The sequence below is a fragment of the Radiomyces spectabilis genome (assembly GCF_025331425.1).
Source record: "Radiomyces spectabilis strain NRRL 2753 chromosome Unknown BYT42scaffold_18, whole genome shotgun sequence".
NCBI lineage: Eukaryota > Fungi > Mucoromycota > Mucoromycetes > Mucorales > Radiomycetaceae > Radiomyces > Radiomyces spectabilis.
Window position 1 is genome coordinate 328,687 of NW_026251943.1, and position 27,919 is coordinate 356,605.

Here is a 27,919-nt window from a genome sequence, read left to right on the forward strand (position 1 = left end):
CCTTGTGTACAGAGGGTGTGTGATAATGTATTGTAATTATTGCGTGAAAACTTGGGAATGATGTCTATTCTGCTTTTCCGATCAATCCTCGTCCCCAATTTTTAATCACCCGTGAGCATTGAGTATGGATATTTTTTGATCGCGGGCCGTACCACAGTCCCAAAGCTTCCAATTGTCGTCCGTGATGTACGCACTGTTCCCAGAAAAACTTGGAATAGAGTCGGTCTTCAATCACAGCCTACCATAAAATAACGTTAGTGTTTCATCGTCACCGCAAGATATGCCCATTTTGGTGTTGACTGAGACTTACATCTAAAGAAGAGAGAGTCGTTGGTTTTGTTGGCGCTACTTGGACCACGAAATCCTGTGGTAATACCCAAAAGTCACCTCCTGCCAAATGGTTGGAAAATAAGCACGCCGATTTCCTATCTAAAAACCGCTCAGCACACCTTTTTGCCCCAAACAGTGATGCCAGAAAAAAAAAAGAGTAATGATGAGTTCTAATGTTGATAATAATACATTATAGGCATGCGCAGAAAGATCTTACCAGGGCTGAACAAATTTACTTTGAATCACGATGGGCTCGTAATGTAGGTCATATTTCTCGATGATATAAGGTTGAGTGGCCATCTCCCAGTGGCTCAAATTGGTGGGCCCCTGATTGAGTTCAAAGGTCGGATCTAACAATCCCATCTCTCCTCTGCGCACGAGATCCAGTAATCTGGATTTGTGGTTCGGGATATTGCGCAAAGATGGTCGATTGTTGCCGACAAACAGTGGTAATATCAGCATATCACCGTTTCGAAGATAATCCCCGTAAACATTCTTGTTGCTGTCGAGCATGCGTCGGAGATCTGTTGCAGGAATAACGTTGGATGGCAACTCGCAGATGTAGTGTGTACGTGCATATAATCGAGCGATATTGCGCTCCACGTTACGAGATAGCAAGACTGAAGGCGATCGTGAAGTAGTTTCTATTAAATGAACGTCCACCGATTGAAAACGAGATGCGTGTTCCTGATACGCATGACGAATTTTGTCTTTGATCGTCACTCCGTCTTCTTCGGTTCCGATATGCAAGGTCGCTGAGATGGGACCTACATTTTGTGGTGGAAAATTCTCACCTGTCATTTTTACGAATGATTTTGGTTGGGGGGATCCTTCAATTTACCTTGCCAATGGTCTGTCAGACGAACCAGATCAGACCATGATTCGGGCGTAATCATCACCATTAAACTTAGTCCTTCTGGATGGATCTTTTGCGCCGTTCTTAACCAGTACGGTTGAACCTTGGTCGTGGATTCGTAGTCCGATTTATCCAGCATTTTCGCCATTTTCAAACCGTGCGGCATCCCATCCAGTAAAGAAAAGGGCTCATCTACCAGATAAAAAAATAAATGAGCAAGTACTCCTCAATGTGAAATATTGGTTGTAGTTTCTCTTTTATCTATTTGGTGCGTATTCTCGTAAAAAAAAAAAAAAAAGCTAGTGGTGAGCCGTACCTTGTGCGTATGTCCGTTTGGGAATCCAATCTTTGAACACCCGCGGACTGGATAAGGAACGATGGGTTACACACCAGGAGACGACGTGAGTTGCTGATAGAGCAACGGCAAAAATAATGTAGACAAGGATAGCGTAACGGATCAAAGGAAGACGAAGGAACCAGGGTTGGGGCGGCGCTCGAGTATCTTGTGGTAGAACAGGCACAGAGGGGTGGATAAGGCTTTCTAGCCAAGCAAAGTGATGCCGCCATGGCGACTTTGGACGATGTCGCTTCGACAGTGAGAATTCCGGTGTATCCATAAAGAAAAGTGAAGAGGACGAGAATAAGTATAGCAAGCTAAGAAGACAAGAGAGAGAACCAAAGGGGGGGCGGGTAGCAGGGATAGGGAGTCGAAAAAATCGCCTACCTTTCCTACCATCAGTACCAAAAACGGCTAAGCCAATCAAAATGCTTTACAGCAAAACGGGAATCTTTTTTTGACATGACCGGAAGCAAATAGAAAGGAACAGAAATAGGTCCAACTGCCTCCTTGCCCCACTTTTGGCACTGTCAGTTCATCTATCCCTGCCGAACCCAACCTTACTGATGATACTCATCACTGGGAATCATTGGATCTAATGTCATCCTTTATAACTGAATCTAACATATCGTGCTAAAATCCAAATGCGTTCTTGGAGTTGTTCATTGGCGTACTTTTAAAAAATCAAGGACTTTTTTTTATTTTGCATCATTCCTCTTGATAGACTTTTTGTTACGATCAATTTAATGATGCTATGAATAGTCCACTTAATCATCTAAAATTAAGTGGCGATCATCGCGCCAAACCCTGTGCTATCCTATTTTCGGCCTTTAGCACAGTAACAGTGATCTGTTCAATCTTTTTTGCCCACTTTTTTTTTTCTTTTTTTCTTTTCTTCCACACCATGTATATGGCTATGCAAATAAAGACATCACCGCAGATTCTTTGAAAAGAGTCGCCTGTAACCAAGAGATTGACGCCACGAGCTACACCAACAAAAAAAGTGGTCCTAAAAAATCATGACGCCAAACATACGCGCTTTCCTTTCTAGCGAGCAAATTGTCATGGCGTTCTCAAAAAGCAATTCCCATCGAGTCGCAATATCATGAGCACGTCGCAGAAGCAAAAGAACTTGGCATTTAACTCGTTTTATGACACTATTAAAATTAATACAATTCACAGTTATTTAATGATATTTTTACACTCGTGTTCGGCTCTCGCGCGGCAAGACCTATTTTGCATACTGTTAATTTCCTTGACAATGAACTATCCGTCTGAATGCTAACGTACTCGGGATATGGCTGGATGACAAAGTATCGGTCCAATGATAGGTAATCGTTTCAAGAAACCAAAGATGACCGGGAAGAAATCACTGTGCCAAAACAAAAGAACAATCAATCCAAATTAATACTCAATCATCACGTATGTCATTCCTCATCACCGTTTTCCCTTTTCCCTTTTGCGCTTTTCTTGACAAAAACAAAATGACATTTTACCCGAAAAGGTTCAAGAAACCAAAGATCTCCAAAAGAAAGCCAAAAATGGGCCATTTTAACAGGACAAAAACGATTCCTCCCACAAAACAAATCGTGCCTTTCAGCTTCTCTCGTCTGGAAAAGAAGACAAGCGTGCTGCGCGGTCCAATGATGGCCGTGATGCCACTTATAAACAAGAGCTACAGTGAATACGTGTGAGTAACAATTCTCAAAACTTCCAACTCGGTCATTCTAAGACTCTACGTTGCCAATCGCGAGTAATCCAACATCAAACAGCATAAAAACGCCCAACGTCATGAAAAACACGCCGAAAGCGGTTAATCCAACCCCGATTTCTGCACCACAAATGGTCAGTCAAATTACATGGTATTCGGTTTAATAGCAGAAAACTTACTTTGCGTATCACTTAACCACATAATCTCACCCAACAGAAGAAAGAGAGAAAAAGCGAGAACAATGAAACACTGGATGGAACACCACTGGCAAATGAAAGACTTCCAAAAAAAGCAATCGGTTGGGACTGTTTCTTTTTTTCTTACTATTTTTGTCGGTCTGAATCACCGACCAGGTGGCCATTTTTGATTTGATCTTTCTTTTTGCCTATGCATGATTTCGGTTTATTACCACTGTTCACATTGTATCGGCCACTGAGTACTTGTTATATTACAAAGCTGAGCTCCGTGAAAAAGTGATACTGTATGCATCTCATTTGCGCTTGCAGAGTCGAGTGCGGTACATAGTATAACGAGCCACACGCTATCAATTCGCGCACAAAACAGATCAAAAGGATTCGATTCAAAGAGCGTCAATCAAGAAAACTTTTTTTAATGAGGGCATATGAATATGTATGGGATTTTGAGTAATATGAGGATGCAATTTATGCTACTTCTACAGGTTCTTCGCCAAGCGTCGTTTTTCTTTGACCTAGTAGAGAGGAGAATAACTCATCCGTCATCTCCTCATGCCAAGTACCGGCTGGTATCGGAGCCATGAAGTTCTGGATCTTTTCATGAACATTGAATCTAAAGGAATAATCATGTTAGCAACTTGTCAAATGCATGTAAAAACAATATACCATCGATTCAGAAATTTACGAACCTTAATTTTCTACCCTTGCTCGCCTTTGTATCTACCGCCTTCTTCTTCTTCTTGCCTTCTGCTTGTTTGCGTGCTGCCCATCGCATACCCATAGCAATGGGATCTTCGGTATCCACCATACGTGATTCAATCAACTCTCGTAGTAACTGCGAGTAAAAATCGTGATCGTCAAAGATTTCTTCATCGTATGTCGTCAAATGACGGTCCGCCTTGCGATCCTTTGCATCTTGGTCTGCCGACTCGCTTTCGTTTGTCTTGTCTTCCTCGTCATTTTTGACTTGTTTTCCCAAAACGGGATAATCGGATCGTTGCAACTGAGTGCGCTTCACCAGATTCGCTTTATCCGCCATCAAATGGTCGATCTGTGTCATGATATTCTGATCAAACGCCTTGAATTTCTTGTTCAAGCGAACGCCCGACGCAGCTTGCACTTTGTTGCTCCATTTTTCCAAGGTGGAATTCCGGAAAGGAACAAACACATTGTTCACTTCAGAGATATCTTGCCACAAACTCTCAAGATATCCCTCGTCATCATCATCGTCCAGATGACGTTTCCGGCTGTTCCATGAGCACTCGCTCAAATCCATAGAATCATTCTGTTCCAGTAACGCTGTACGCAATTCCATCAATTCGTCCGTCACTTCTCTTAATTGCTCCTTGGTCGCTGCCAAATCCTCGTCAACGTCTTCCTTTTCAACAAACGCAGCCCATGTATCATGCTTTGAAAATACCAAAAATCAGTACCACAAAAAAGAATCATTGCATATCAGATTGCCAAACCTACCTGAGGCAACTGGTTGGCTACATCGACCATTTTTTGAACCCGGATACGGCTTTCCAAAAAGTTTTCCCACAGTGTCTATCATGATTCCTAGTATGTTAAAATCACGTTTTGCAAGAAAAACCCTATTTCCCACTTTCATGCTTACCAGCTGTTGACGAACATGTTTTCCTTTCTCAACGTCGCTTTGAGCGCTCTTGGAAATTTGTGAAATCATTTGTCTACCGAAGTATCTGTCAGCGAAGCCCTCCTCCTCTTCATCTTCATCGTGTTCGAACAAAAGTTAGATCCGCTTACCTCTCGTCTTGTTCAATCTTTCGAAGTTCATCTTTGAGAGCTTCGTCTTCAGAAGCCTCTTGCTCTTCCACGACATCGTCGTCGTCGTAGTCGTCATTTTGATCATCCATGTCATCGCCTTCGGATACTTCTGATGCTTCGTCTTGATTCAAAGCCAATTCCAACTCATCGTCGTCCGATAGTTCGTCGTCGTCGTCGTCATTGTCGTTCTTCCAATCGTCTTGCATCACTTCTTCATCCGAAGAATACAGTTCCTTACGACTTGTTCGTTTGCCCGAATATCTTGGATCGTCGAGCAAAAACTGCTGATTGCGTAACGCACTCTTTCCAACACTGACATAATGATCTCGGGCACCAGAATCATCGTTTTCTTCCCCTTCGTCATCGCTGGCAAAGTGGTCGTTTAAGGGCTCGGTAATATCCTCGGGATCAAAATCTGCAAAGGAAAGACTTTTGATTAGCGAAATGGACTATGGTCAAAGCAAAAACTCCACCACGATCAACTTACCCTTTGGTGCAGTAATATCGAGATCTGCAATTTCATCGGCCAATGATTTTTCTGTAAACGACAAATCAATATGAGTTCCAGCTATTTAATTCCAATTTTCATTCCAAATTCACTCACTTGATGGCATGTTGCCTTTATACGTAATTCTATTGAGAGATGTGGATCGCAATAATAAACCAAAGGGACTTTTTCGGTTCAAGCGGGTCAAGTTTCATGGTGGCTTGGAATTAATTTGTGACAATTTTTCCTCACATCACGGCGCGCTTAATTGCTAAATTACCCGAGTGTCTGGTGACAAACGTCAAACAATCCATCCGAGACCAAAAAAAATAACCATGAAACAACCACCCGCCCTTAACGCGAGCTGTTTTTTTCCTTTCTTCTTTATTCCTATTTTTTCATCTATTTATTTTGGCATTTTTCAATAGAGAATTCGTGCGACTATGATGGATTCAACAGCAGATGGTCGCTTAACAGGTCTCGATAATTTTTGGCTGCAGGTGGAGCATTCACGTCGATTGATGACTGTATCGAGTACGTGGACTTTTAAGCAACCCTTGGATTCGTCGTTGGTACATCAATCACTCGTCAAGCTCTGTGATATGTATCCTCGATTTAAAATGGTGCCTATGCATGGCACAGCCTTTCGAACCGCTGTATGGAAAATCGCGCCCGGTTGGCGTCCAGAAATGAACGTCGTCCATCACACGCTGAGTGAACCAACAGAAACCGCCTTGAAAAAATATATCGCTGCAGAGGCAAGTTCGCTTTGACCATGAAAACATGCTTATAAATAGCAAATGCAAGCATGGTATTACGTCAGGCAAAAAGTAACACAGTTTGGTTATAAATAGACGGTCAAGGCGTTCCAATACAATAAGCCTTTATGGGAGTTGCACGCCATCTCGGGACTTGAAAATAATCAATGCGCGTTCTTCTGGAAAGCCCATCATTGCATGTCCGATGGTCAAGGGTTTATTCAGAGTCTATTGACGACCACGTCTTTGGGTGAAGCCATTTTCAGTTCACCTTCGGCTTTTCGCAAAAAGACACCTCAAGACTCACCGAGGGACGACGACAGTAAAACCAGAAAGTACCGTCCAAGCTTCAAGCAACGCTTACCTTCATCGTACGATCCAAAGACGCTTCTGTTCATATTCGTCGGCTGGGCTCAGGCACTTCTCGCTTGGACTTGGTGGGCTTCAAAGCAACTGCAACTGCTTTTCCATATACTATCCCACGATTTACGCGTATTTCTCGTCTGCTTATTTCCCTTTCAAAAGCGCGACCTTTCCTACCCGGCTTTACAAAGCTATGAAAAGGAAATTTCCTGGTCCAATACGATTTCTCTTCGCGACATCAACTATGTCCGCAAAGCGTTTGGCGGCACCCTGAATGACATTATGATTGTGGTGATTACGCGATGTATCAAGCACTACTTGGAAGAACTAGGAGCGCGACATGATGATTACGCCAAGCTTCTCATTCCCATATCGATGCGTGCAGCAAATGATTGGAGGTAAGTGAAGCAAAGCAACCTCGCCAGTATGCTGCGGTGACTCATGCTTAGCTTTTTTTTCAGATTCCAGAATATTGTGAGCGGTACGTGGGGATGGTTTTCCATGGGGGAACTCGATACAAAAACATTGGTGCGTCAAGTGCAGCAAGAGATGCAGGCCATCAAGGCTTCTTGTATGCCGCGGTTTTTGTATACCATCATTTGCCAAAAGTTACTCAAGATGTTTCCGGGCGTGTTACCACCTATGCCAATTGTCAATCTGTATGCAGCTGTTCCGCACGGCGTGTTCACCAATATACCCGGACCTCTGGAACCGGTTAGTTTTGGTGGACAAGAAATCCAGTCCTACCATGTCTTGCCGCCTCAGTCAGGTAAAGGCACACTGGCCATTGGTCTTGTATCGTATTGCGGCAAAGTCAGCATTACAGTGCTCGCCGATGTGAATACGAAGTATCCCCAACTTACGGAAAAGTTGTGTCAACGTTTCACCAAGGAATTCGACTTTCTTTTAAGCGAAGCTTCTATGGAACTTTCGCGTACCCCTTCCGTAACGTCTGCTCCTTGGAACTAAATAAATATAAAAGAAAAAATTCCCCATTCTGTGTGCCCCTTTTGAAAAGTGAGATCGGAAAAAATTCCGGAACCATTTTCTCTCCATGCAAGGAGGACTACGTGTTCAAATCGGCCGAGCATGAGACAAATGAAAGAAAAAGATTTCTCCATGTGGGGTAAAAAGAGTTTCGCAATTTTTTTTCTTTCTCTTAACCCTTGCAGCTGAATTTACTAGACAGAAAGTGATATCTGTGGGGTCAGCTGTCAGAAATTCTTCTTACGGTTCCACACACACACACACACAGGCATCCCTTTTTTTTCCAAAGCTGAAGATGCATCTTGGTCGGTTTACGGTTGCATCATACCGACACTCAATACCATCATGGTTTCCACTTTTGGATAATGATGTAGCTTGGATCATGATATGCGCTAGACATGATGTATAGCAAAGAGAACAAAGAGTATCCAATTGAAGGCAGAAAAGTAATTTAGAGGCTCGCTTCTCGTGGGCGGGGTTACTTAAAATGGGGTTTGAATTTATCCAATGAAATCGATCCTTGCCATGGTTCGTTGGGGAACAGCCCCAAATCGGGTTTTCAATTTTTTTTTTCATTACTGCATTCTCTGCTTGGGTAGTGGGTTTCGCCTTCAGAAAGGGAAAAAAAAGCCTTGCCCCATCTTCGGGCGTTTTTTTTTTTTTTTCATATTTGGATTTCATTTCCTTGTCTCTGATTTTTGAGTTTTTTTTCCTGCTTCTTCATATATTTTTTTTTTTTCATTTACACTTTTATTTTGATCCTTTTAACTTTCTAAAATCATATTTGAATATTTATTATAAACCGAAAAATACTATCACAGAAAACGATGGCATCTTTTATTGAAATCCAACTTCCACGACTAGCTGGATCGTATACGGGCCATGCTTCGTCGCTGCCAAGTCATTATGAACAACCTCTGTCATCGCTCTTGGCAGGTAAAAAAATTTCGTCTATTCGGTTTAAATTATGCGGTGTTATATTCATCCATTCATGTTTGTTACGATTCTAGTTTTCAACTCGTGCAAACGAAGTATTCAGGATGGATTTCGTCTTGAAAACCTGTCTTGGCGGTTATGGTATCGCCAATTTATACTGCGCACATCGACCTCGTCAAGTGCCAAACTGCCTCATCAAATCCAGTTAACTTCAGCTCCAAAGTCACCTCGTCTCTCACGTACCCGCTCTTTGCCGTCCTTTAAACCATCGTGGTCATCGCCTGTCGCACCATCGTCGTCGACTGTGGTCCCTTGCGCAGCCTCCACCGTTTCCACTGTCTCCATTGCTTTTTCTCCTATTTCTGCCCAACCTCTCCATTCTTCTCCAGCCCACTACCACGAGGTAGCCTCCCCATCCACCAAACGGTCCAAGAAATTCTTCATTGATGACGACGATAACGAGGAACAAGAACCCATTCTATCCGTCAAACTACAACGCCGATGTTCCGATGACCGTCGTCGTCCCGTTTCTCTTTTATCCACCATGTTAAAGCAATATAATTCTACTACCACCACTACTACGACTACTACCTCCTCCTATGCTTCCAACCACGGTTCCGCCAATAGCTTGCGTCGATGTCAAACACGATATCATTGTTTGGATCAGCTGGTTGCTCTGAACGCCTAATCTACCACTTCCACCTCTATTATTATTCCCCCTCTTGTACCCTTTATCCCTCTCTTGTCATACTGTTTTTGCTTCCTCTCACACATATAAAAAAATAAATCATCCTATTTCGTCATGTCATTAAGTATTATATATTTTCTTCGTCGTCTGACAACAACGGCAGTCGATAAATAGGGAAATGAGAAGAACAGAAAAAAAAAATAGATGCAGAAAACAAATAAAAAACATGGCAAGATGATTGGCTACATTCATAGAGTTACAGGGGAGAGATGCTTTTCATCCCTTCGGTCCATGTGCTTATTGGTAGGCACAGTTAACGGGTGGCTGCACGACAAGGCAGCATTTTTTTCTTAACAACAACATGCTTCACAGGTTTCTTCCGCACAGCAACAGCACAATTCTTGAAGAGCACAGCAGGCTAAACATCCAAAAAGACATCCCATACAACCGCCCCGGTCTTGTCGTGCAGGTGGAGCTTGCATATACACGGTATTCGGTGGAGGCTGCGGTTGGTAGTAACCTACAACAGATTTATCACTGGTCAGTATTCGGTCTTGCAAAGGTCGTATCCTTATGAGCCCGTCATAAAAGAGGTTCAGTTTAACTACACACCCTGTTGTTGGCCATAATAAGCCTGGGGAGGAGGTGGCGGGCTATTGTAGTATTGCTGGTTCATTGGACTGTGGCGAGGATATACAGAAAGCGAAGACCGGAAAAGAAACGATCAAATGCTATAAAAAAAGGGCTTTGCAGCTGCGTCGATGGTTTGATTTATATTTATCTCGGGAGAGCGAGAAAAGAGGGATCATGATGAATCCAACTTAAACCAAACCGAGTAAAGCGTGATGTGTGTAAGCTTGGCATTCGCCTTTTTTGTTCGTTTATTTTTATGCTTTTTTTTTAATATCCGCCTGCCGTGGCGAGTGATAAATCACCAGCGCCACACACAATACGTGAAGTTCTCCGTTGGCTTGGCAGCCGTCGGTTCTTTCTTTTGTTTCAGGTTCATTTTTCTTTTTTACACAAGAGAGAGGAGATGAAATAAAAAAAGTTCAAGATGAAATTGAAAATAACCTTTTATGGAAAATTCACCCACATGGAAATCGGTTTTAATGGTGTGGTTGAAAAATAGTGTGGCATCGTAATTTTTGTTTTGTCTTTTTTTTTCCCTTTGGAGGTCAATGCCAACTTACCAATCCTTCATCGCTGAAATACGGCAATCGTCATGTGTAACCGAGCTGAGATCCGTATGGACCTGAGCTGCCCATGCTGCCGTCTTTATATACATGTCTTGTTCCTCGCCAATCAAATAGTCCATGCGCGTCAGAATCAGCCAGTCCATAAATGTACGTGCATAAGCTTGTTTTACGCGGGCTTCCTTGGATTCAATAAAGGATAACGCATTGCTTGTTCGTGTTTCCAATGATTCATGCAGATCATAAAATTCGTAATCTTGTGACACAGTATGTACAATAACACGGTAGGTTTTCTTGGCCTCATAACGATTCACCAGCGATTGTAACCGTTTCAACTCATCGGATGAAGGCGCAGACAAGAATATATGGCACTCTTTATTCCAGGCCACCGCCTGGTCACACACATTGATCGCATGCGACACCATACATTCGTCCGATCCTGAAGTGGCCCGAACGCCGACCCGAAGCCAATGCCGAATGTGAGGAGCAACCTCTTTTCCTGGATCGTAAGGCGATAGACTTTCCGAAGCATGGATGTAACCTCCCATTAGATCACGATGCGGTTCCAGCTGCTTGGCTAACCATGACGTTGGATTGGAAAATAAAAGCTGACTGACGATCCAGAACCATTCAGACTGCGTGGCCAACCGTCCCAGTTGGTATTTGTCTCGTTGCTTTTGCATTGAGGGATTCTTTTGCATGTTACTCCAATCTTCCCAGTGACTGGATTGAACGATGCGCACGTTTTGCGATCGATATGTATCAACAAAGTTGTCTTTGGCGAACGCTTCACGTTGCATGGTGGGCACGGTTAAAATCGACGCGGGATCGGCTCGTTCCAGATAAAAGTTGGCTTGGTCGGTGTTCATGGACATGTACGAAGGAAGCGATTCAAAATACCAATCAAATCTTACGGGGGATCTCATGTGGCAAGCAAACGCGGCGCCATCCCAGAACATGGCGAAGAAATACGCACTGGCGATGGACAATAGCCGATCCTGGAAACTGCCACATTGGGCGGCATCATCCGTGCAGCGGTAAAGTACAAGTAACGGCGGCGTATCGTAATCAGGCGTTCGATTGGCTACGTAGCCCGTTCGAATGTGAGCGAGGGCCGATGTGAGTTGCGCTTGTCGACTTTTATTGATGCGACGAAAACGTCGGTCTATTGGCGGGACCTGGGGTGGTTCTGATGAAGTCGTGTCGTGTGTTTTAGATGGGGATGGCGACGTGTGACGAAACGAGGTAAAGAGGTATAAAAAGATGAACACGACAATGGCAAGGATCCAGCCTTTGGACCTTAATGTGCGTAGCAACGTCATGTTCCACTTTAGGGAAGAGAAAAAAAAACCGCACCTTTTGGATCACAGAAAGCTCTTTTTTCCCAAAAGATCCGGTCGGAGTTCTATTCTCCCGCAACCTACCGCCGTCTACCTTTTTTGCTCCCTCCAAACTGTAGCATAGTGTCTGTGGTGGTGGGGTGTGTTGATGTGTCTAATATCATGCTTATGGACCTGAAAAAGGTTGATCCACCGACTTGCTTTGCATCGTGCAACATGATTTAAGCGGACCGAAAGTTGAAGCATGGATCACCTGCAAAGTCTGTATTCCATCTGTTTCAAAACGGTAACGTGTTTGAGTGGGTCAACTGGAGATCAGGAGATTTATCTCCAGTTGACATGGTCAAGTAGTTTTATCATTACATCCAAGCGTCTAGTATTTAGGAATTTTGGATATTGTGCTTTGTTCCGATTCTGGAAGCATGAGGAAATTTTTAATATGAATCAACCTGATACCTTGCAATATATGCCTACCCATCGTCGCAACTGATAAATAGTAAAGAGTAATATGCAGTGTCGGTTCCTGCCTTGTTGGATTGACGTAACAGTGCGAAAAAAAAGGAGGAGGAGAAAAAAGCAACAATAATGTGGTTTTTCTTGTTCATGGGATCGCAACCGCCAACTCATTGTTCTTGTTGCACAACGTGATTGACATTTCTTTTTGATTTACAACCGTCAAATAACTGCTTAATGTTTGTTGCAGTCAAATACATCCATCGATAGGATACATAGTGTCTGCTTATGTCTAGACGGATTGAATGGTTGGATAGAACTTAAAATGCAAAACTGCGGTGCAGAAAACAGTAACACATTCCCATCAATTATCCCCTTGATAATGGCCCTTTTACAAATTGTCAACTTCCTCGCATTCTTTCGCTATCCCTGAGCGATCGATTCTTCGGTAGCACTTTTCAAGTTTCATCAGACGATAATGATATTCGCAATTACAACTGACTTATAAAAAAGTCCGGCGTACTTTGGCAGTGGCCCATTTGGCATTCAGGCTACTATAAGAAGAAAAAAAAAGAAATAATTGAAGAATGTGATTTCATCAACTTGTCCATTTTTGTTACTATCGCTCCTGGTGTTAGATTTCTGCGACTCTCGACTTGCATCGACGACACATGTAAGGGACAACCAGAAATGTCCGTGGCTCATCGAAATGTTAGCAAGAATATACCCTGCCAAAAAAAAAAAAAGAGGGGAGGAGGTGATAGTTTATGTACAGTTTAATTGTTGTGGATCAAATCCTCTGTATAATAAATTATCCAAAGCCGTCATGTAACTTTTGTTGTGGATCAAAGCCTCTGTATAATAAATTATCCAAAGCCGTCATAAACTTCGAATGGTACATTGGCAATGCAGTGGGATAGTATTGTGATAGATTCCAGGTCCACAGAGTTTTCAAAAAGTCATCAAGTAGTAAAAATTTCGATCGCTGCGGCATCGCTACAATGACATTGTCACGGAAATAATACAATCATATTTTGGACTCCTGATGCGGCAGGTGCCTCATAACCAAAGCTAATTGGTGCCTTGCTCGTCGGATTTTTTCATCTTGCCTTGATGTCGTAAGCGGTGTACCTTGAAGAAAACAGAAAACGGATGTGACAACAATACGTGCATTACGGATCGCACTGGGAACCAACCATTCAGGGGTTACATATGCGCAATTCTACAGGCAGAGAGCCAGGGCAACGGCATCTGTCAATATGAGAATAATCCATCCAGTTCGCGACCCACTATATCCCTTTAACATCATAAACTGAACGTGCGGTCACAGCGACTGTCCCTTTTTGGATACATTTTATTTTCCAATCGAGAGTCTCATGCAACCATTCGACGACAGCAACCGCTATATAGGATTAGCATCCATTGCCAAAGTATAAATATTCCGAGTTTGATCCGGCAAAAGCCAACATAAACCCAGTCGACTTTTAATCAAATCAACCATCGCTATGAAGGCCACTTTCTTCATCGCTGTTGTCGCTGTTTGCGTTGCTACTGTTTCCGCTGCCGGCGGCCAGGATGGGGGCAAACGTATCGATACTGACCAAAAGCTTGGTGGCATTGGCAATGAAGGCCGCGTCAGTGGTCTCGTAAGTTGATGAGGAGGCCATCCATTAATATTTCGCCTTTTTAACGACTTGTATTATTTATCATTATTTTAGGTGAACAACCTTCTCAAAGCTGGCATTTTGGCTGACGACAGCAAGGACTTTGGTGATTATCAGGATGCCTTCTAAGATTCTTCAATCCCTTTTTCTTTATGTTGGCCTGTTGACTTGTTTGCTTGTTTGACTTTTTTTTTCCAATATATCATTTTCGCCACCATCTTTCGGAATTTCCCGACTTCTTTTAAATAATGACTGAAATTATTAAAAAGTCCTTCCCCTTTCGGACGGCGATGGAGCACAGCGATGCTCCATGTCCTATATGCCGCGATAATGCTGATATTATATCCTCCTTCATTCATCTTTGCGGTGTGCCCCTATACAGTAAAGGATACGCTAAAAAAACGGTTGAGAAACCGACGCACACTCGGGAGAATCAAACCAGGGACGGTTGGTTAGGCTTTCTGCCCATGCCGAAATTGATGCCCAGACAGCAAGTCTGGAACAATAATATAATAGGTAACCTGGTTTCTACTGCACCTTTTCCCTTTAAATATCCTTAAAATAAACTTATGTTCACATCGTTGGCGTCTTTTTAATACCGTTCATTTTCCAACCGAGTGACTTTCACTCTATCGTTCGCCCAAGAACAGCCGGTATTGTATATACATGTGCCTTCCTGCAATTGAGTATAAATATCCGAGATCATTTTCGTCAAGTTCAACATTATCTATCCATCCTCTCCAATCAACTCAAATCCAGCAACATTATGAAGGCCACTTTCTTCCTTGCCATTGCCGCCGTCTTTGTCGCCACCGCCTTTGCTAGTCACGATGACGACATTAGAGTTCACCAGGAAATTAACGGCGTCGGTGGCAGAGGTCGCGTCAGTGGTGTCGTAAGTTGAACTCGGGAATATCATGTATACCAAGCTTTTGGTTCTCATCTTATTCGCTGCATTTTAGTTGAACGGCCTGCTCGGAGGTGGTATCTTGTCGGACAACAGCCGGGACACCTATATTAACCAGGATGCCTTCTAAACGGACGCTTGGCCCTTTTTTTTCTTGGCTTGCGAACTCCATTCCTATATCCGCCATGTCAACCATCCGAAATTGTTTACTCATAAAAAATATGAAAACTATACCAAATTAGTGTAATAAGATTTATCCGTGTAGAATTGATGTTGTGTTGATCTCTAATTTTTCAATACATCAATTTCACTACCACGTTCTTTCTTTTGAATTTTGTGAACCGCCTAATAGAAAAATTGAACACATGATTTCGAACCACAAGGGTGAGATACTGCGAGTGTGGAGCATCAAAACACTTTCTTATGGTATATCCGTATTATAAGCAGTAATCCCGCATAGAATGTGAAAACACATGAAAAAAGACCTCAAGACAGAGCGCGCGTTACAAACCCAACAGGGGATGGCCATCAAAGGGGCTTCCACATTCGCCAAAATCGATAGACCGACTGTTATTATTATCAAGCCTGGCACAGATTACCCATCCCGCAATCTATTTTATCCCTTTGGACAAAATTGAACTAACGATTGTCCGTTTTGGATACATTTCATATTCCAATAGAGACGCGTATCCTATCAATTCTGGTAAGAGCGGCCGGTGTTGCCGTATAGGTCCGCCCGACAAGTATAAATACTAAGTGTTGTCATATCGAAATCATCGAAATCATAATTTAAGCGCTCATTTTCCGTTATGAAGTCTATCCTTTTCCTCACTGTTGCTGCCGTTTTCGTTGCCACTGTATCTGCTGCCGGCAAGGGTGGAAGCCGTATTGACGTTGACCAAGAGCTTGGTGGCTTCGGTAATGAGGGTCATGTCAGTGGTCTCGTAAGTTGATTATTCATGATAATCATCTTCCATCATTTTTATATTCTCGAGTGACTCATCTCAAATTGCCACTTGCTGTATATTTTTAGTTGAACAACCTTCTCAAGGGTGGCCTCTTGGCTGACGCCAGCAAGGGTTCCGGTGGTTACCAGGAAGGCTTTTAAAGGTTTATGCTCATCTATCTCTTCACTTTGGGTCCACTATGTCGCTCAACGAGATAGTTTTACTCAGAATAGCCATCTAAAATTATCTAAATGCAGTTTGTTTCTGCGTAGTACATATTCATGTTGAATTTTTGTGTGTTTTTTTCAATATATTTGTTTTCACTATCATATATCTATCTTTCTTGGACTTTTAAGTTGATTGAAAAAGTCATTGCGCGTCCCCCGTTTTCCAAGTGAGCAGATTTGTCAAAAGAAAAAGGAAGCTACATTGGCACAGGATATTAGCTCGGCCAACCCACGTCGATCCGCCATGGTGCTGACAATATGCTATCACATTTTCTGAATTTCGTATCGTTGTCTTCGCACAGAAACCGGGCGCGCCCAGAATAAGAATGAATCTGAAAACAGATAAAATTAATTGCGGAACCCGGTACCCGGACCCCGCCCTGCTGTGGAAACAGATGAGTAGCAATGTGTCCTTGACGAGGAGCAATGTGCCCTTGGCGACTTCAGTGCGGAACGAATCATTTAATTAATGGTTTCTAGATATGCTCGCGTATGTGCATACTGATAAGCTGGCAGCCAAGTTTCATCAACAGTTGGCAAAAATGAATTAAATGGATTATTCTACGCCTGATGCATTGTATCCCTGTAAAAACTTAATTAAAAGCCGACGTGTGCTTCCACTACCTTGTCCTTATCGGGATACATTTCATTTTCTAATCTATGATTTCCATTGTATGTTTACCGTGATAGTATAGATTGGCAACCATTGAATCTGAGTATAAATACAGCAAGTTTTCGCTTCATCCAGTCTGATATTATCAAATCATCTTCTTCTCAACTTTAATCAAATCAATCATCGCTATGAAGGCCACTTTCTTCCTCGCTGTTTCTGCTGTTTTCGCCGCCGCTGTCTCTGCTGCCGGTGCAGGTGGAGGAAAGCGTATTGATGTTGACCAAGAAATGGGTGGTGCTGGCAATGAAGGCCGCGTCAGTGGTCTGGTAAGTTGACTTAAGGATGGCACCATCGTTCGCTTTGACGTTTGAAGTAACTCATTCCAATTATATTTCAGTTGAACAACCTTCTCAAGGGTGGTCTTTTGGCTGACGCCAGCAAGGGTTACGGTCTTTCCCAGGATGCCTTTTAAACGATGTCTTTTCTTCATCCTTTGGGTTCACTACGTCCCCCATACGCATAGTTTCTTCAGATATCCATCCAAATCTTAATCAAATAGGTTAATTACCTTATCATTTTTGTATTGATTTGTTTCCAATATATTATTTGACACCACTACATAATTTGTTCTTTTTTTGGAACTTCTCGGCTACTTTTGAAATATGACTGAAATCACTGAACACCCTAATGTTTTTGAGGTGGCTCGGACGCACTATTGTACAAATTGTCCAAAACAAAAGACAAGTGGTATACCAGAATCCTTTTGAAGGGCTAGGTCATGCGATGTGCCGTAATTGTTCTTAAAATGGCTGAAGCTATTGCTTGACGGTCCAGATTCTCGGTTGACACTGCCTTGTCAAAAGAGAAAAAAAAACACCCAGAGTTATACAAAATATTGTTGTGGCACGCTTATCCAATGTGTGCGTGATGGTCGTCACTGTATGACGTCTCACTCATTCGTAGTAATGATAATATGATGTCTGATCTATTAAATTCCTCGATGGGTCTCCGTGCTGCAAAAACAATATATCCTGACTTGAATGAGAAAACAAACGAGAAAAGGAAGTGAGACGACAGGATGCATGTGTGGGTGATCCACGAAGGAACGAGTTATTAAAGGGGGATTGCTACATATGGTATATCTACGCATATCGATAACCCCGCAACAGTGTTGTCAAAGGTGGCAAAATCAAAAATAATAGATTAACCAGTCCCTGATGCATTTTTATCCCTGGAAAACGTAATTAAAATGGACGTGCGTTCACAACGTCGTCCTTTTTGAGATGCATTTTCATTCAATGTTCTGATTACACCTCGGACTGTATCGGTTCACCCAGGAATAACGATGGTTGTTAATAGACTGACTCCCATTAGATTTGATTTGATTTGATTTGAGCCTAATATATATGATTTAGATCTAGTATAAATACAACGGTTTTCGTCTCATCCAATCTGATATTATCCAAATCATAATCTTTTTCTCTAGTCAATTCAAATAATTATCACTATGAAGGCCACTTTTTTCGTCACTATTGCTGCTATGTTCGTTGCCGCTGTCTCTGCTGCCGGTGCCGGTGGAGGTGGAGGAAAGCGTATTGATGTTGACCAAGGCCTTGGCGGTGTTGGCAGTGAAGGTCGCGTCAGTGGTCTCGTAAGTTGACAGCAATACTATCATCGTTCGGTTTTTACTTTCTGTTATGACTTATTTCAAACTGCATTCTAGTTAAACAATGTCCTCAAAGGTGGTCTTTTGGCTGACGCCAGTGAGGGTTACGGTGTTTCCCAGGATGCCTTTTAAATGGTGTCTTTGCCTTATCCTTTGGGTTCAATTTGTTCCCCATCCACATAGTTTATTCAATAGCCATCTAAATCATATCTTACTAGCTTGATTTGTAGTTCACTTTTGTGTGACTTATCTACTTCCAATATATATTACCTGACGCAGCCATACAACATCTCTTGAGAGAATGACTGAAACCACTGAATTTGCTACCTTTTCGGGTTATACTGATGCACACCGACAACGCCAAAAAAAAAAAAAAAAAAAAATAGAAAATAGAAAATAATTTAATGCAGCAATAATCACAGGCTGAGATATGTTATGATGGGTGCTAGTATGATTTTTCACTCATAAGTGGTAGGGTCATTGTGATATCTAATTTTTAAATTCCTGAATGATGTCTCCGTACTATAAATAACCTGCTCTGAATCGAAATGGGCAAACAAGTGAGTAGACGGATGCGGAAACATTGTGTATATGAGCCATTCAATGCGGAACGACTTGAGTAGTCGCTACACACATGGTTTCCTTTTCATCATATGGATTTGGCAGCTACTTCGCTTGGTGTTATTTATTCATTCAAAAATGTTGGAAAAAGTCCAATGACATGGGAGAGCTTTCTGTAGAGGGCTATTGTCAATGTCAATCTGGTGTTCTTCTGTAGCATTATTTAATTTGACTTCGTCAGTAATATGTGTGCCGTTCTACATAATATGCTTCGATCTGTGTAGCTCATCATTCATGAATGAATAAGGTGACTTTCGTTTCATCCATGGGAACTCATTATATTTTGTCCCCAATTTTTTTCTTTTTTCTTTGGTTTTCTCTCTTTTTCCGTTTGCCGGAAAAGCCCTCACTATCATTGCATCCTCACCCGCATCCGCATCCATCATCCATCATCCATCATCCAGACCTATGGTTTATCGCGCGTGTATCTGTAACCGGTCAAGTCGATTTCTGTAAATATCAAAAAGGTACCTCTTGTGTGATGTGACTATCCATTCTTACAAAAAAAACTTATCTGTCCATTTTCTCTATCCTTTCTTTAGCTTTTGGTTTTCTCTCCCGTTTTCTTTTCGCCTAGCAAGCCATCCATCCTCCAAAACTTTCTACTTTGTTCGCGCTCAAATGTGGCAAATCCGATTTTGGTCGTCAAAGGGCATCGTCGGTGGTGTGGCCCTCTTTTTCGTCGGCAACGCTTACGCGTGCTCCTCAGGTTCCTCTTCTTTGGATTACTTCCCATGGTATTGTCTTCGATATTTCCTCCCGACCATTTTACTTTGTAGTTTGTAGTATGTACTTTGTATTTTATTCGATAGACTTTCTTGCAGTCTTTTCCTCCTTTTTTTTTTCCCCCGGGGGTTTTTACGGGTTTTACAGACGCACCTATTGTTTTAACTTTTTTTTATATTTGTATCGTTCCTTTTTTTTTTCCGTCGGGAAGCTCTCAATATCTGCTGCATCGAATAACAAAAGGTAAAATATCTTGACGACATTTGAATCAATCAAAGAGCTTACTATCTCATTTTTTTTAAATACCCAACATTCCCACACATCATTTTAGATCTATCAATAACCTTGGGCGGGACGGGACTGAAGGGTCAATAAGTGCTTCTGCACACATGTTTGGAAATCATGACTATACGGTATGCCAGAGTATCGACGTTAATATACAAAGCTCCATCAAGAGTCTCGCCCAGGTTATGCCGTATTGTGTTAGGCTTTTGTCTGACGGATGTCGCTCAATGTAAGGGGGCGACGTCCAGTAACAGGTGGCATCCATTGCACAGCGGGTGGACGGCTTGTTATGTGAATGTTAATAAAGATATCACATGGTATGAAAGTGCGTGGTACAATATGGATTACCTACCTGTATACATGATTCATTTTACTCTTATTTTGAAAGGGATTAAGGGGGCGTTCATAGCGTTATCCTTTTTTGGATACATTTCATTTTCAGTCAAGAGCCTATCTTATTGTTTTGCGAAGGACATTGACTGTTATATGGATTGGTGTCCACTCAATTTAGTATAAATACAACGATCCTTGCTTCGTACAACCGAACCTTATCAGCTCAACTTCTCTCAAGTCCAATTAAATCAATCATCACTATGAAGGCCACTTTCTTCCTCACTGTTGCTGCTGTTCTCGTTGCCGCTGTCTCTGCTACTGGTGGACATCACCGCTCAGAGGTCGATTAAGAAGTTGGTGGTGTTTGCAATGAAGGTCGCGTCAGCGGTATTGTAAGTTGACTCATCGATCTCTTTGAACTTTTGTGATGACTCATTATGATACTATTCTAGTTGAACAACCTCCTCAAAGGGGGTCTTTTGGCTGATGCCAGCAAGGGTTATGGTGTTAACCAGGATGCCTTTTAAATGGTGTGCCTGCCTCATTGTTTGGATCCGCTATGTCCTCCATCGTCACAGATTATCCAAATAGTCATCTAAAATCATATCCCATTAGCTTTGTTTTATTAACGTTTTTGTGCGTTGACTCGTTTCTTTTGTTTTCAATACATTATTACATACGCTACCATACAACAAGTTTAATTTTGAATGTCCTCGGATAGTTTTGAAAGATGGTTGAAACTTTGAACGTTCCACATTATCGGATGATATTGAGGCACAAAGCCTGTCAAAAAAAAAAAAAAAAAAAAAAAAAAATGATAGAACAGCATTATTGATGTGACAAGCTCATGTTGATCTGCCGTGATTTTAAAAATGACTGATCGAGAATCAGTAAATCCACAATTTTCGAAACCAGTGTAGGTACCGCTTTTATCAGACATAAAAAAAGGAATTAGTCTAATACAAGTTTTTATTCTGACGCACCATGATGGTGCCAGTATAATGTCTCATTCATTAGATTCCTTCAGGGTGCCTGCATGAAGCAGACTGTATATCCCAGATAGTGTGAGAAAACATATGAGAAAACAAGTGAGAAGACACACGGGGAAAATACGCATATATGAGCGTGCGCGATCCAATGCGGAGCGAGGTATGACGGGGTCGTTATATGTGTTATATACGCCATATTATGAGTAGACAGCAACTGTTATGGAAGTAGATGGCAAACTAATAACAACACAGGTTAGCTGACCCCTGCTGCATTTTTATCCCTTCATTTTAGGGATTAACGCACGTCCGATTCAGGGTGCTCAAGAGATCTTCTGAGATCTCCTCCCAGCAAATTTTCCAAAGATTTGAGAGTACATCGGTGTTCCTTTTTGGAATTTTCCATTTTCTAGCTATTGCACACCATATTGCTCGCCAATCGTCACCATAATATGGCATGGATTCGGCACCCATTTTATTTAGTGTAAATGCAGCAGCATTCTCTTAGTCCAATGCAACATTATCAACTCACTTCCTCTCATACTAATGGATGCCATCACTATCATGCAATTTCTTTTCGAGATTCCTTGGATCCTTTTGAAAGATGACCGAGACCACTGAATGTTCCACATTTTCGGATTGATTGACGCACTATTATCGAGAAAAAAAATCGATACAGAATCGTTACTTTTCATCAAGGCCTAATACTTGGTTGTTTTTTATTTTCAGCTTTTGCTTTATCTATTCATGCCACTCACATGAATGTGTCGTGATGACGCCAGTCTGATGGATCATTCATTCTTGATAAATGCTAATATTAAACTCCTAGACGTAGTCTCCGTACTGTAAGCGGCATGTTCCTAATAGAGTGACGAAAAAGAGATCAAACCAAACAAAGTGAGAAGGAAGAAAGGGGAACAATGCTGTATTGGCGAGCCAACGCAGAAAGAGTTATGAAGGAGTTGATACATGTTCTATATGCGCATATCAATAGATAGACAGCAATTGTTATGAAATGTAAGTAGTAAAATAAAAGAGTTATTGATTACATAGCCCCTGATGCATTGTTCCCATCAAAAGTGATAGAACCGATGTTCTTTTTTTGGACACATTTCATTTTCCAATCGTGTCTTCAACTGTATCGTTCGTCAAAAAGCCACTATCGTTGTATTTAATTCATTATAAATACAACAGTTTTCGCTTCTTCCAACCAAATTATCAGCTCATCTTTTCTCTCAAATCTAATCAAACCAATCATCACTATGAAGGCCACTTTCTTCCTCACTGTTGCTGCTGTTCTCGTCGCCGCTGTCTCTGCTCAATCAGGCTCCCATCAACACGCTAACGGTGGACACCGCGCGGATATTAATCAGGAAGTTAATGGTGTTGGCCTTGAAGGTCGCGTCAGTGGTCTCGTAAGTTGACAAGGGTATTTTGTTCTGACTTTTCTCGATGACTCACTCTAATTGCATTCTAGTTGAACAATCTTCTCAAAGGTGGTCTTTTGGCTGACGCCAGCCAGGGTCACCATGTTGGCCAGGATGCATTTTAAACAACGTTTCTCTCTCATCTTTTGGGTCTACTATGTCCTTCATCACCATAGTTTGTTCAAATAATCATCCACATCACATCCAACGAGTTTGGTTGCTTCTCATATAGTTTGCTTTTGTGTTGATTGCTTTTATTCCAATACATCATTTATACTATTACTGTATGCGGTTCCTTTTTTCTCGACTTCCTCGGATACTTTTGAAAGATAACCGAAACCACTGAATGTTCCATATTTTCGGATAACGCTGACACACTACTATTGTCAGAAAATGGCAAGTAAATGCATATTATGTTGATATGTCACTGTTTCCAAAGGCGATTGGTCAATATCATTTAAGGACCCATATTTTGGGTGCCATTGACGCACTGCATAAAGACGCGCTCCAGAATTCTTGATGAACTCTTGCTAATATGTCGCGTTTTGCAGAAATGAAAAAAAAAAATCACGACATTCTACACTTTCAGGTAGCGCTGACACACTACATTGTCAAGAAGAAAAAAAAGGAAACAGAAATTTTACTGTTACAAGCTCATTCTGATGTACCACGATTTAAAAAATGACCGAAACCATATAATCTCCCACATATGCCGTGTCAGTGCCACTGTCCTAGCTAAAAGCACAGAAAAATGACGCCAATAGTGTTCTTACAGAATACACATCAAGGATGTGAACAGTCTCGCTATATGCCGTGAAGAATGTTAGTATAATGTCTCATCCTACAAACTCCTTGATGCTATCTCTGCATTGTCAACGGTACACCCTGAATAAAATGAGAAAACAATATGAGAAAACAATAGAGAACACACGGGGAAACAATGCGTCTGTGGGCGATCCAACACGGATCAAGTATGAAGGGGTGCTACATATGTTATATATGCACATATCAATACGTAGACATCAACTGTTATATTAGAGAGTGGCGAAATAAGAATAACAGATTACGTGGTCCCTGATGTATCGACCCCTTAAAGCGGACGTGCGCTCACTTTGCTGTACTTTTTTGGATGCATTCTTTTTCTAATCAGGTACTCACATATCGTTTGCGAAGAGTAAGTACTACCATTGCTTGTACAGATTTTCCGTTTGTTTAATTTAGTATAAATACATCAGTTTCGCTTCATCCAATCCAACATTATCACTCATCTCTTCTCTCAAGTGTAATAAAAAAATCAATCATCACTATGAAGGCCACTTTCTTCCTCACTGTTGCTGCTGTTCTCGTCGCCGCCGCCTCCGCACAATCAGGTTCCAACCAACATGCTTCCGGTGGACACCATGCCGGAATAAGACAAGAAGCTGGTGGCGTTGGCAATGAACTTCGCGTTAGTGGTATCGTAAGTTGACAAACGATACCGCCATTGCTCGGTTTTACTTTTAATGAAGTCTCATCCTAAGTATATTTCTAGTTGAACAACCTCCTCAAAGGTGGTCTTTTGGCTGATGCCAGCGAGGGTCACCATGTTCGCCAGGATGCCTTTTAAACAACGTTCCTCCCTCATCTTGTGGGTCCAATTTATGTCCTTCATTCACATACTTTCCCCACATAAGCTTCTAAAACATACCCAAGTAGCTTGGTTAGCTTTATCATATATTCCACTTTTGTGTTGATCTGTTTTTCATCCAATACATTACTTTACATACATCACCATATAACTGCCTTTGAAAATTTTTCGGATACTTTATAAAAAATGAGAGAATCCGTTAAAGGCCCACATTTGGATCGTCCGGTATACTACAATTGTCGGAAAGAATTAAACGCAGAATTCTTGTTGTGGCAAGTTCTCATGCTAATATGGCGTAATTCACGGAAATGCTTCATATTATTCAACGTCCTACGCTTTTAGATGGCAATGGCACCCTAATCATCTAAAATAAAAAAGTAAATACCAAAATCCTTGATGTTGCAAGCTCATGTTGATGTGCCACAATTTAAAAAACGACCGAATTCTTACACTCTCCCGCATTTGCGGGTGCCAGTAGGGCGCTCCACCTGGCGAAAAGAATAATTAGAGAATAGCATCTACGAAGTAACGGATTTGATTCAGTCGATCCTGGGATCTGTTGATGATACTTGATCATGTGTGTGTGCTGAGAGGATAGCCTCAAAAAAGTATCATCTAAAATTCTTGAATGTAGCAATCTCGCTCTGACGCACCATGCTAGTATTGTGTCTTAATTCAATAAACTCCTTGATGCTGTCTCCGTACTGTAATAGGTATGTCCTGAATACAGTGATAAAAACATATCAAGATAACAAGTGATACAGCAGACGCGGAAACAGGAAGGAAACCAATGCACACATGTGCGATCCAACGCCGAACGAGTTATGAAGGAGTTGTTACATACGGTGTGTATGCACATATCAATATATGACAGCAAGTGTTATGAAAGGGATAGCAAAATAAAGAGTTAACAGGTTACGCAGTCCCTGACGCATTCGACCCCTTAAAACGGACGTTCGTTCACATCGTATCCTTTTTTAGACACATTTCATTTCCAACAGAGGATTGACTGTATAATTTACCAGGAAGAACTATCGTTGCTTGTACGAATTTACGTTCATTGAATTTAGTATAAATACAACAATATCACTTCATCCAATCCAGCATTATCAACTCATCTTTTCCTCTCTCAAGTCTAATCAAAACAATCATCACTATGAAAGCCACTTTCTTCCTTACTGTTGCTGCTGTTCTCATCGCCTCTGTCTCCGCTCAAGCAGGTCCCGGTCAACAACAATCTGACCATCACCACGGTGGACAGCGCCCGGCTGTTATCCAAGAAGCTGGTGGTATTGGCCTTGAAGGTCGCGTTAGTGGTATCGTAAGTTGACACAATCATGCTGTTATTGTTCGCTTTTACTTGTCGAGTAAACTCACTTTAATTGTATTCTAGTTGAATAATCTCCTCAAAGCTGGTCTTTTGGCCGACGACAGTGAGGGTTACGGTGTTAACCAGGACGCATTTTAAATGGCGTTTCTATCTCACATCTTGCGGGTCCATTTATGTCTTTCATTCACATACTTCCCCCACATAAGCATCTGAAAACATACCCAAGTAGATTGGTTAGCTTTATCATGTATTCCACTTTTGTGTTGACCTATTTTTTCATCCAATACATTATTTTACATACACTACCAAACAACTGTCTTTGGGACTTTTCGAATACTTTTGAAAAATGACAGAATCCCTTAAACGCCTACATTAGGACGGCGGCTGTAATACTGCAATTGTCGAAAAGAATAAGAAATAAGGCAGAATGCAGAATGCTTGATAGGACGAGCTCATGCTGATACGGCATGATTTTTGAAAATGGCTAAAATTACTGAGCGTCCTATGCTTTGAAATGGCACTGACGCGCTAAATCGTCAACAAAAAAAAAATACAGGATCCTTGATGTAGCAGCTCATGTTGATCTGCCATGGTTTAAAAAACGACCGAAATTCATACAATCTTCCGCGTTTTTGGGCGTCAATGGGGCGCTTCTAACGGAAAGAATAGAAAAAAGACGCAAACCTTGTTGTACAGAATCCTAGTGTGACAGGTTCAGCTCTACGCCGTGAGGAATGTTAGTATGATATCTTTTCTTTTCAATTAACTCCTTGATTCTGTCTCTTTACTGTAAACTGTATATCTTGAGTAGAATGAGAAAACATATGAGAAAACAACTGAGAAGACACATGGGGCAACAATGCGCTCGTGTGCGATCCAACGCCGGATGAGTTATGAAGGAGTTGTTACATATGTTGTGTATGCGCATATCAATATATGACAGCAAGTGTTATGAAAGGGATGGCCAGATAAAGGGTCTATAGGTGACGCAGTTCCTGATGCATTTGACCCCTTAAAAGCGGACGTGCGTTCACATCATACCCTTTTTTGGACTCATTTCATTTTCCAATAGAGCATAACTGTATTGTTCGCCAATAGTAATTTATTGTCGCTTTGTGCAATCTACGTTCATTATTTGGTATAAATACAACAATTTTCGCTTAGTCCGATCTAATATTATCCACCCATCTTTTCCTCAAGCACAACCAAATCAATCATCATCATGAAGGCCACTTTCTTCCTCACTGTTGCTGCTGTTCTCGTCGCTGCTGTCTCTGCTACTGGTGGACACCACCGCTCAGAGGTCGATCAAGAAGTTGGTGGCGTTGGCAACGAAGGTCGCGTCAGCGGTATTGTAAGTTGACACAGAGATACTCTCATCGCTCTTTTTTGAAGTTTTGTGATGACTCATTATAATACTATTTTAGTTGAACAACCTGCTCAAAGGTGGTCTTTTGGCTGACGCCAGCCAAGATCACCATGTTTCCCAGGACGCCTATTAAATGACGTTTCTGGTTCATCCTTTGGGTCCACTATGTCTCATCATCGACATAGTTTGTTCAAATAGTCTCCTATATCATATACAACTAGCTTGATTCGTTTCATCATGTGTTTCACGCTGTGTTAACTTGTCTTCCTTTGCAATACATATTTTATTCACTACCATTTTTTTTTCCTTATTGGAATTTGTCGATTACCTTAAAAGGTAGTGATGTGAGGGAAAAAGGTTGTTTGAAAGATGATCGAAATCATTTGGTTTCCAACATTTTTGGAATGGCGATGGCGTACTATTGTCAAGAAAGAGAAAAATAGAAGCGTATTATGTTGATATGTCGTAATTCTAAAGGCGACCGATCGAGATCATTCATCTCCCACGTTTTTTAGTGTCACTGAGCCGATACGGTTGTCAAATTGCAGAATTCATAATACAACCTCCAGCTATATGGCATGTTTCCAAAAATGTCTGAATTTATTGAACTTGCTAAGCTTCAGGTGACATTGACGCCCCTACATTGTCAAAAAATAAAAATAAAAAGATACAGAAATCTTACTGTTGTAAGCTCATCTTGAGACGCCATGATTTAAAAAATGACCGAAACCATACAATCTTCTACATTTCGGGTGTCAGTGATGTGC

At 41.6% G+C, this 27,919-nt stretch overlaps 15 protein-coding genes across 15 annotated transcripts; 11 read left to right on the plus strand and 4 right to left on the minus strand.

Moving 5' to 3' along the window:
- BYT42DRAFT_589461 (uncharacterized protein) lies at positions 1–1,942 on the minus strand. Its single transcript, XM_051570375.1, has 5 exons — positions 1,503–1,942; positions 1,172–1,378; positions 548–1,097; positions 311–449; positions 1–238 (listed from the first exon to the last, which is right to left on the minus strand). The coding sequence occupies exons 1-5, from the start codon at positions 1,801–1,803 to the stop codon at positions 65–67; spliced, it is 1,371 nt and encodes a 456-aa protein (XP_051418391.1). The 5' UTR covers positions 1,804–1,942; the 3' UTR covers positions 1–64.
- Positions 1,943–2,701: 759 nt separating this feature from the next.
- BYT42DRAFT_589467 (vesicle transport protein) lies at positions 2,702–3,566 on the minus strand. Its single transcript, XM_051570376.1, has 5 exons — positions 3,414–3,566; positions 3,263–3,354; positions 3,020–3,198; positions 2,814–2,895; positions 2,702–2,754 (listed from the first exon to the last, which is right to left on the minus strand). The coding sequence occupies exons 1-5, from the start codon at positions 3,433–3,435 to the stop codon at positions 2,722–2,724; spliced, it is 408 nt and encodes a 135-aa protein (XP_051418392.1). The 5' UTR covers positions 3,436–3,566; the 3' UTR covers positions 2,702–2,721.
- An 11-nt stretch (positions 3,567–3,577) lies between these two features.
- Positions 3,578–5,865, minus strand: BYT42DRAFT_541014 (apoptosis antagonizing transcription factor-domain-containing protein). The gene is made up of 7 exons (XM_051565552.1): positions 5,821–5,865; positions 5,704–5,754; positions 5,196–5,631; positions 5,047–5,119; positions 4,902–4,976; positions 4,118–4,836; positions 3,578–4,041 (listed from the first exon to the last, which is right to left on the minus strand). Exons 1-7 carry the CDS (start codon positions 5,828–5,830, stop codon positions 3,897–3,899), a joined length of 1,509 nt encoding a protein of 502 aa, XP_051418393.1. The 5' UTR covers positions 5,831–5,865; the 3' UTR covers positions 3,578–3,896.
- Positions 5,866–5,964: 99 nt separating this feature from the next.
- BYT42DRAFT_159206 (uncharacterized protein) lies at positions 5,965–7,922 on the plus strand. Its single transcript, XM_051562320.1, has 3 exons — positions 5,965–6,461; positions 6,558–7,222; positions 7,286–7,922. Exons 1-3 carry the CDS (start codon positions 6,147–6,149, stop codon positions 7,791–7,793), a joined length of 1,488 nt encoding a protein of 495 aa, XP_051418394.1. The 5' UTR covers positions 5,965–6,146; the 3' UTR covers positions 7,794–7,922.
- A 573-nt stretch (positions 7,923–8,495) lies between these two features.
- Positions 8,496–9,550, plus strand: BYT42DRAFT_589477 (uncharacterized protein). The gene is made up of 2 exons (XM_051570377.1): positions 8,496–8,747; positions 8,822–9,550. Exons 1-2 carry the CDS (start codon positions 8,639–8,641, stop codon positions 9,433–9,435), a joined length of 723 nt encoding a protein of 240 aa, XP_051418395.1. The 5' UTR covers positions 8,496–8,638; the 3' UTR covers positions 9,436–9,550.
- A 742-nt stretch (positions 9,551–10,292) lies between these two features.
- BYT42DRAFT_589481 (uncharacterized protein) lies at positions 10,293–12,028 on the minus strand. Its single transcript, XM_051570378.1, has one exon. It carries the CDS (start codon positions 11,951–11,953, stop codon positions 10,625–10,627), a length of 1,329 nt encoding a protein of 442 aa, XP_051418396.1. The 5' UTR covers positions 11,954–12,028; the 3' UTR covers positions 10,293–10,624.
- Positions 12,029–13,929: 1,901 nt separating this feature from the next.
- On the plus strand, positions 13,930–14,217 carry BYT42DRAFT_618673 (uncharacterized protein; the record flags this gene model as incomplete). The annotated part of the gene is made up of 2 exons (XM_051572306.1): positions 13,930–14,070; positions 14,143–14,217. The coding sequence occupies 2 exons, from the start codon at positions 13,930–13,932 to the stop codon at positions 14,215–14,217; spliced, it is 216 nt and encodes a 71-aa protein (XP_051418397.1).
- A 480-nt stretch (positions 14,218–14,697) lies between these two features.
- Positions 14,698–15,224, plus strand: BYT42DRAFT_649218 (uncharacterized protein). Its single transcript, XM_051572760.1, has 2 exons — positions 14,698–14,983; positions 15,051–15,224. Exons 1-2 carry the CDS (start codon positions 14,855–14,857, stop codon positions 15,123–15,125), a joined length of 204 nt encoding a protein of 67 aa, XP_051418398.1. The 5' UTR covers positions 14,698–14,854; the 3' UTR covers positions 15,126–15,224.
- Positions 15,225–15,804: 580 nt separating this feature from the next.
- On the plus strand, positions 15,805–16,103 carry BYT42DRAFT_618675 (uncharacterized protein; the record flags this gene model as incomplete). Its single annotated transcript, XM_051572307.1, has 2 exons — positions 15,805–15,939; positions 16,029–16,103. The coding sequence occupies 2 exons, from the start codon at positions 15,805–15,807 to the stop codon at positions 16,101–16,103; spliced, it is 210 nt and encodes a 69-aa protein (XP_051418399.1).
- An 831-nt stretch (positions 16,104–16,934) lies between these two features.
- Positions 16,935–17,393, plus strand: BYT42DRAFT_159261 (uncharacterized protein). The gene is made up of 2 exons (XM_051562321.1): positions 16,935–17,108; positions 17,180–17,393. The coding sequence occupies exons 1-2, from the start codon at positions 16,971–16,973 to the stop codon at positions 17,252–17,254; spliced, it is 213 nt and encodes a 70-aa protein (XP_051418400.1). The 5' UTR covers positions 16,935–16,970; the 3' UTR covers positions 17,255–17,393.
- An 896-nt stretch (positions 17,394–18,289) lies between these two features.
- Positions 18,290–18,580, plus strand: BYT42DRAFT_618677 (uncharacterized protein; the record flags this gene model as incomplete). The annotated part of the gene is made up of 2 exons (XM_051572308.1): positions 18,290–18,433; positions 18,506–18,580. The coding sequence occupies 2 exons, from the start codon at positions 18,290–18,292 to the stop codon at positions 18,578–18,580; spliced, it is 219 nt and encodes a 72-aa protein (XP_051418401.1).
- A 4,081-nt stretch (positions 18,581–22,661) lies between these two features.
- BYT42DRAFT_618678 (uncharacterized protein) lies at positions 22,662–22,951 on the plus strand (the record flags this gene model as incomplete). The annotated part of the gene is made up of 2 exons (XM_051572309.1): positions 22,662–22,814; positions 22,877–22,951. 2 exons carry the CDS (start codon positions 22,662–22,664, stop codon positions 22,949–22,951), a joined length of 228 nt encoding a protein of 75 aa, XP_051418402.1.
- A 1,181-nt stretch (positions 22,952–24,132) lies between these two features.
- Positions 24,133–24,432, plus strand: BYT42DRAFT_618679 (uncharacterized protein; the record flags this gene model as incomplete). The annotated part of the gene is made up of 2 exons (XM_051572310.1): positions 24,133–24,285; positions 24,358–24,432. 2 exons carry the CDS (start codon positions 24,133–24,135, stop codon positions 24,430–24,432), a joined length of 228 nt encoding a protein of 75 aa, XP_051418403.1.
- A 1,177-nt stretch (positions 24,433–25,609) lies between these two features.
- BYT42DRAFT_618680 (uncharacterized protein) lies at positions 25,610–25,921 on the plus strand (the record flags this gene model as incomplete). The annotated part of the gene is made up of 2 exons (XM_051572311.1): positions 25,610–25,774; positions 25,847–25,921. The coding sequence occupies 2 exons, from the start codon at positions 25,610–25,612 to the stop codon at positions 25,919–25,921; spliced, it is 240 nt and encodes a 79-aa protein (XP_051418404.1).
- Positions 25,922–27,005: 1,084 nt separating this feature from the next.
- On the plus strand, positions 27,006–27,285 carry BYT42DRAFT_618681 (uncharacterized protein; the record flags this gene model as incomplete). The annotated part of the gene is made up of 2 exons (XM_051572312.1): positions 27,006–27,137; positions 27,211–27,285. The coding sequence occupies 2 exons, from the start codon at positions 27,006–27,008 to the stop codon at positions 27,283–27,285; spliced, it is 207 nt and encodes a 68-aa protein (XP_051418405.1).
- Between the last annotated feature and the right edge of the window lie 634 nt (positions 27,286–27,919).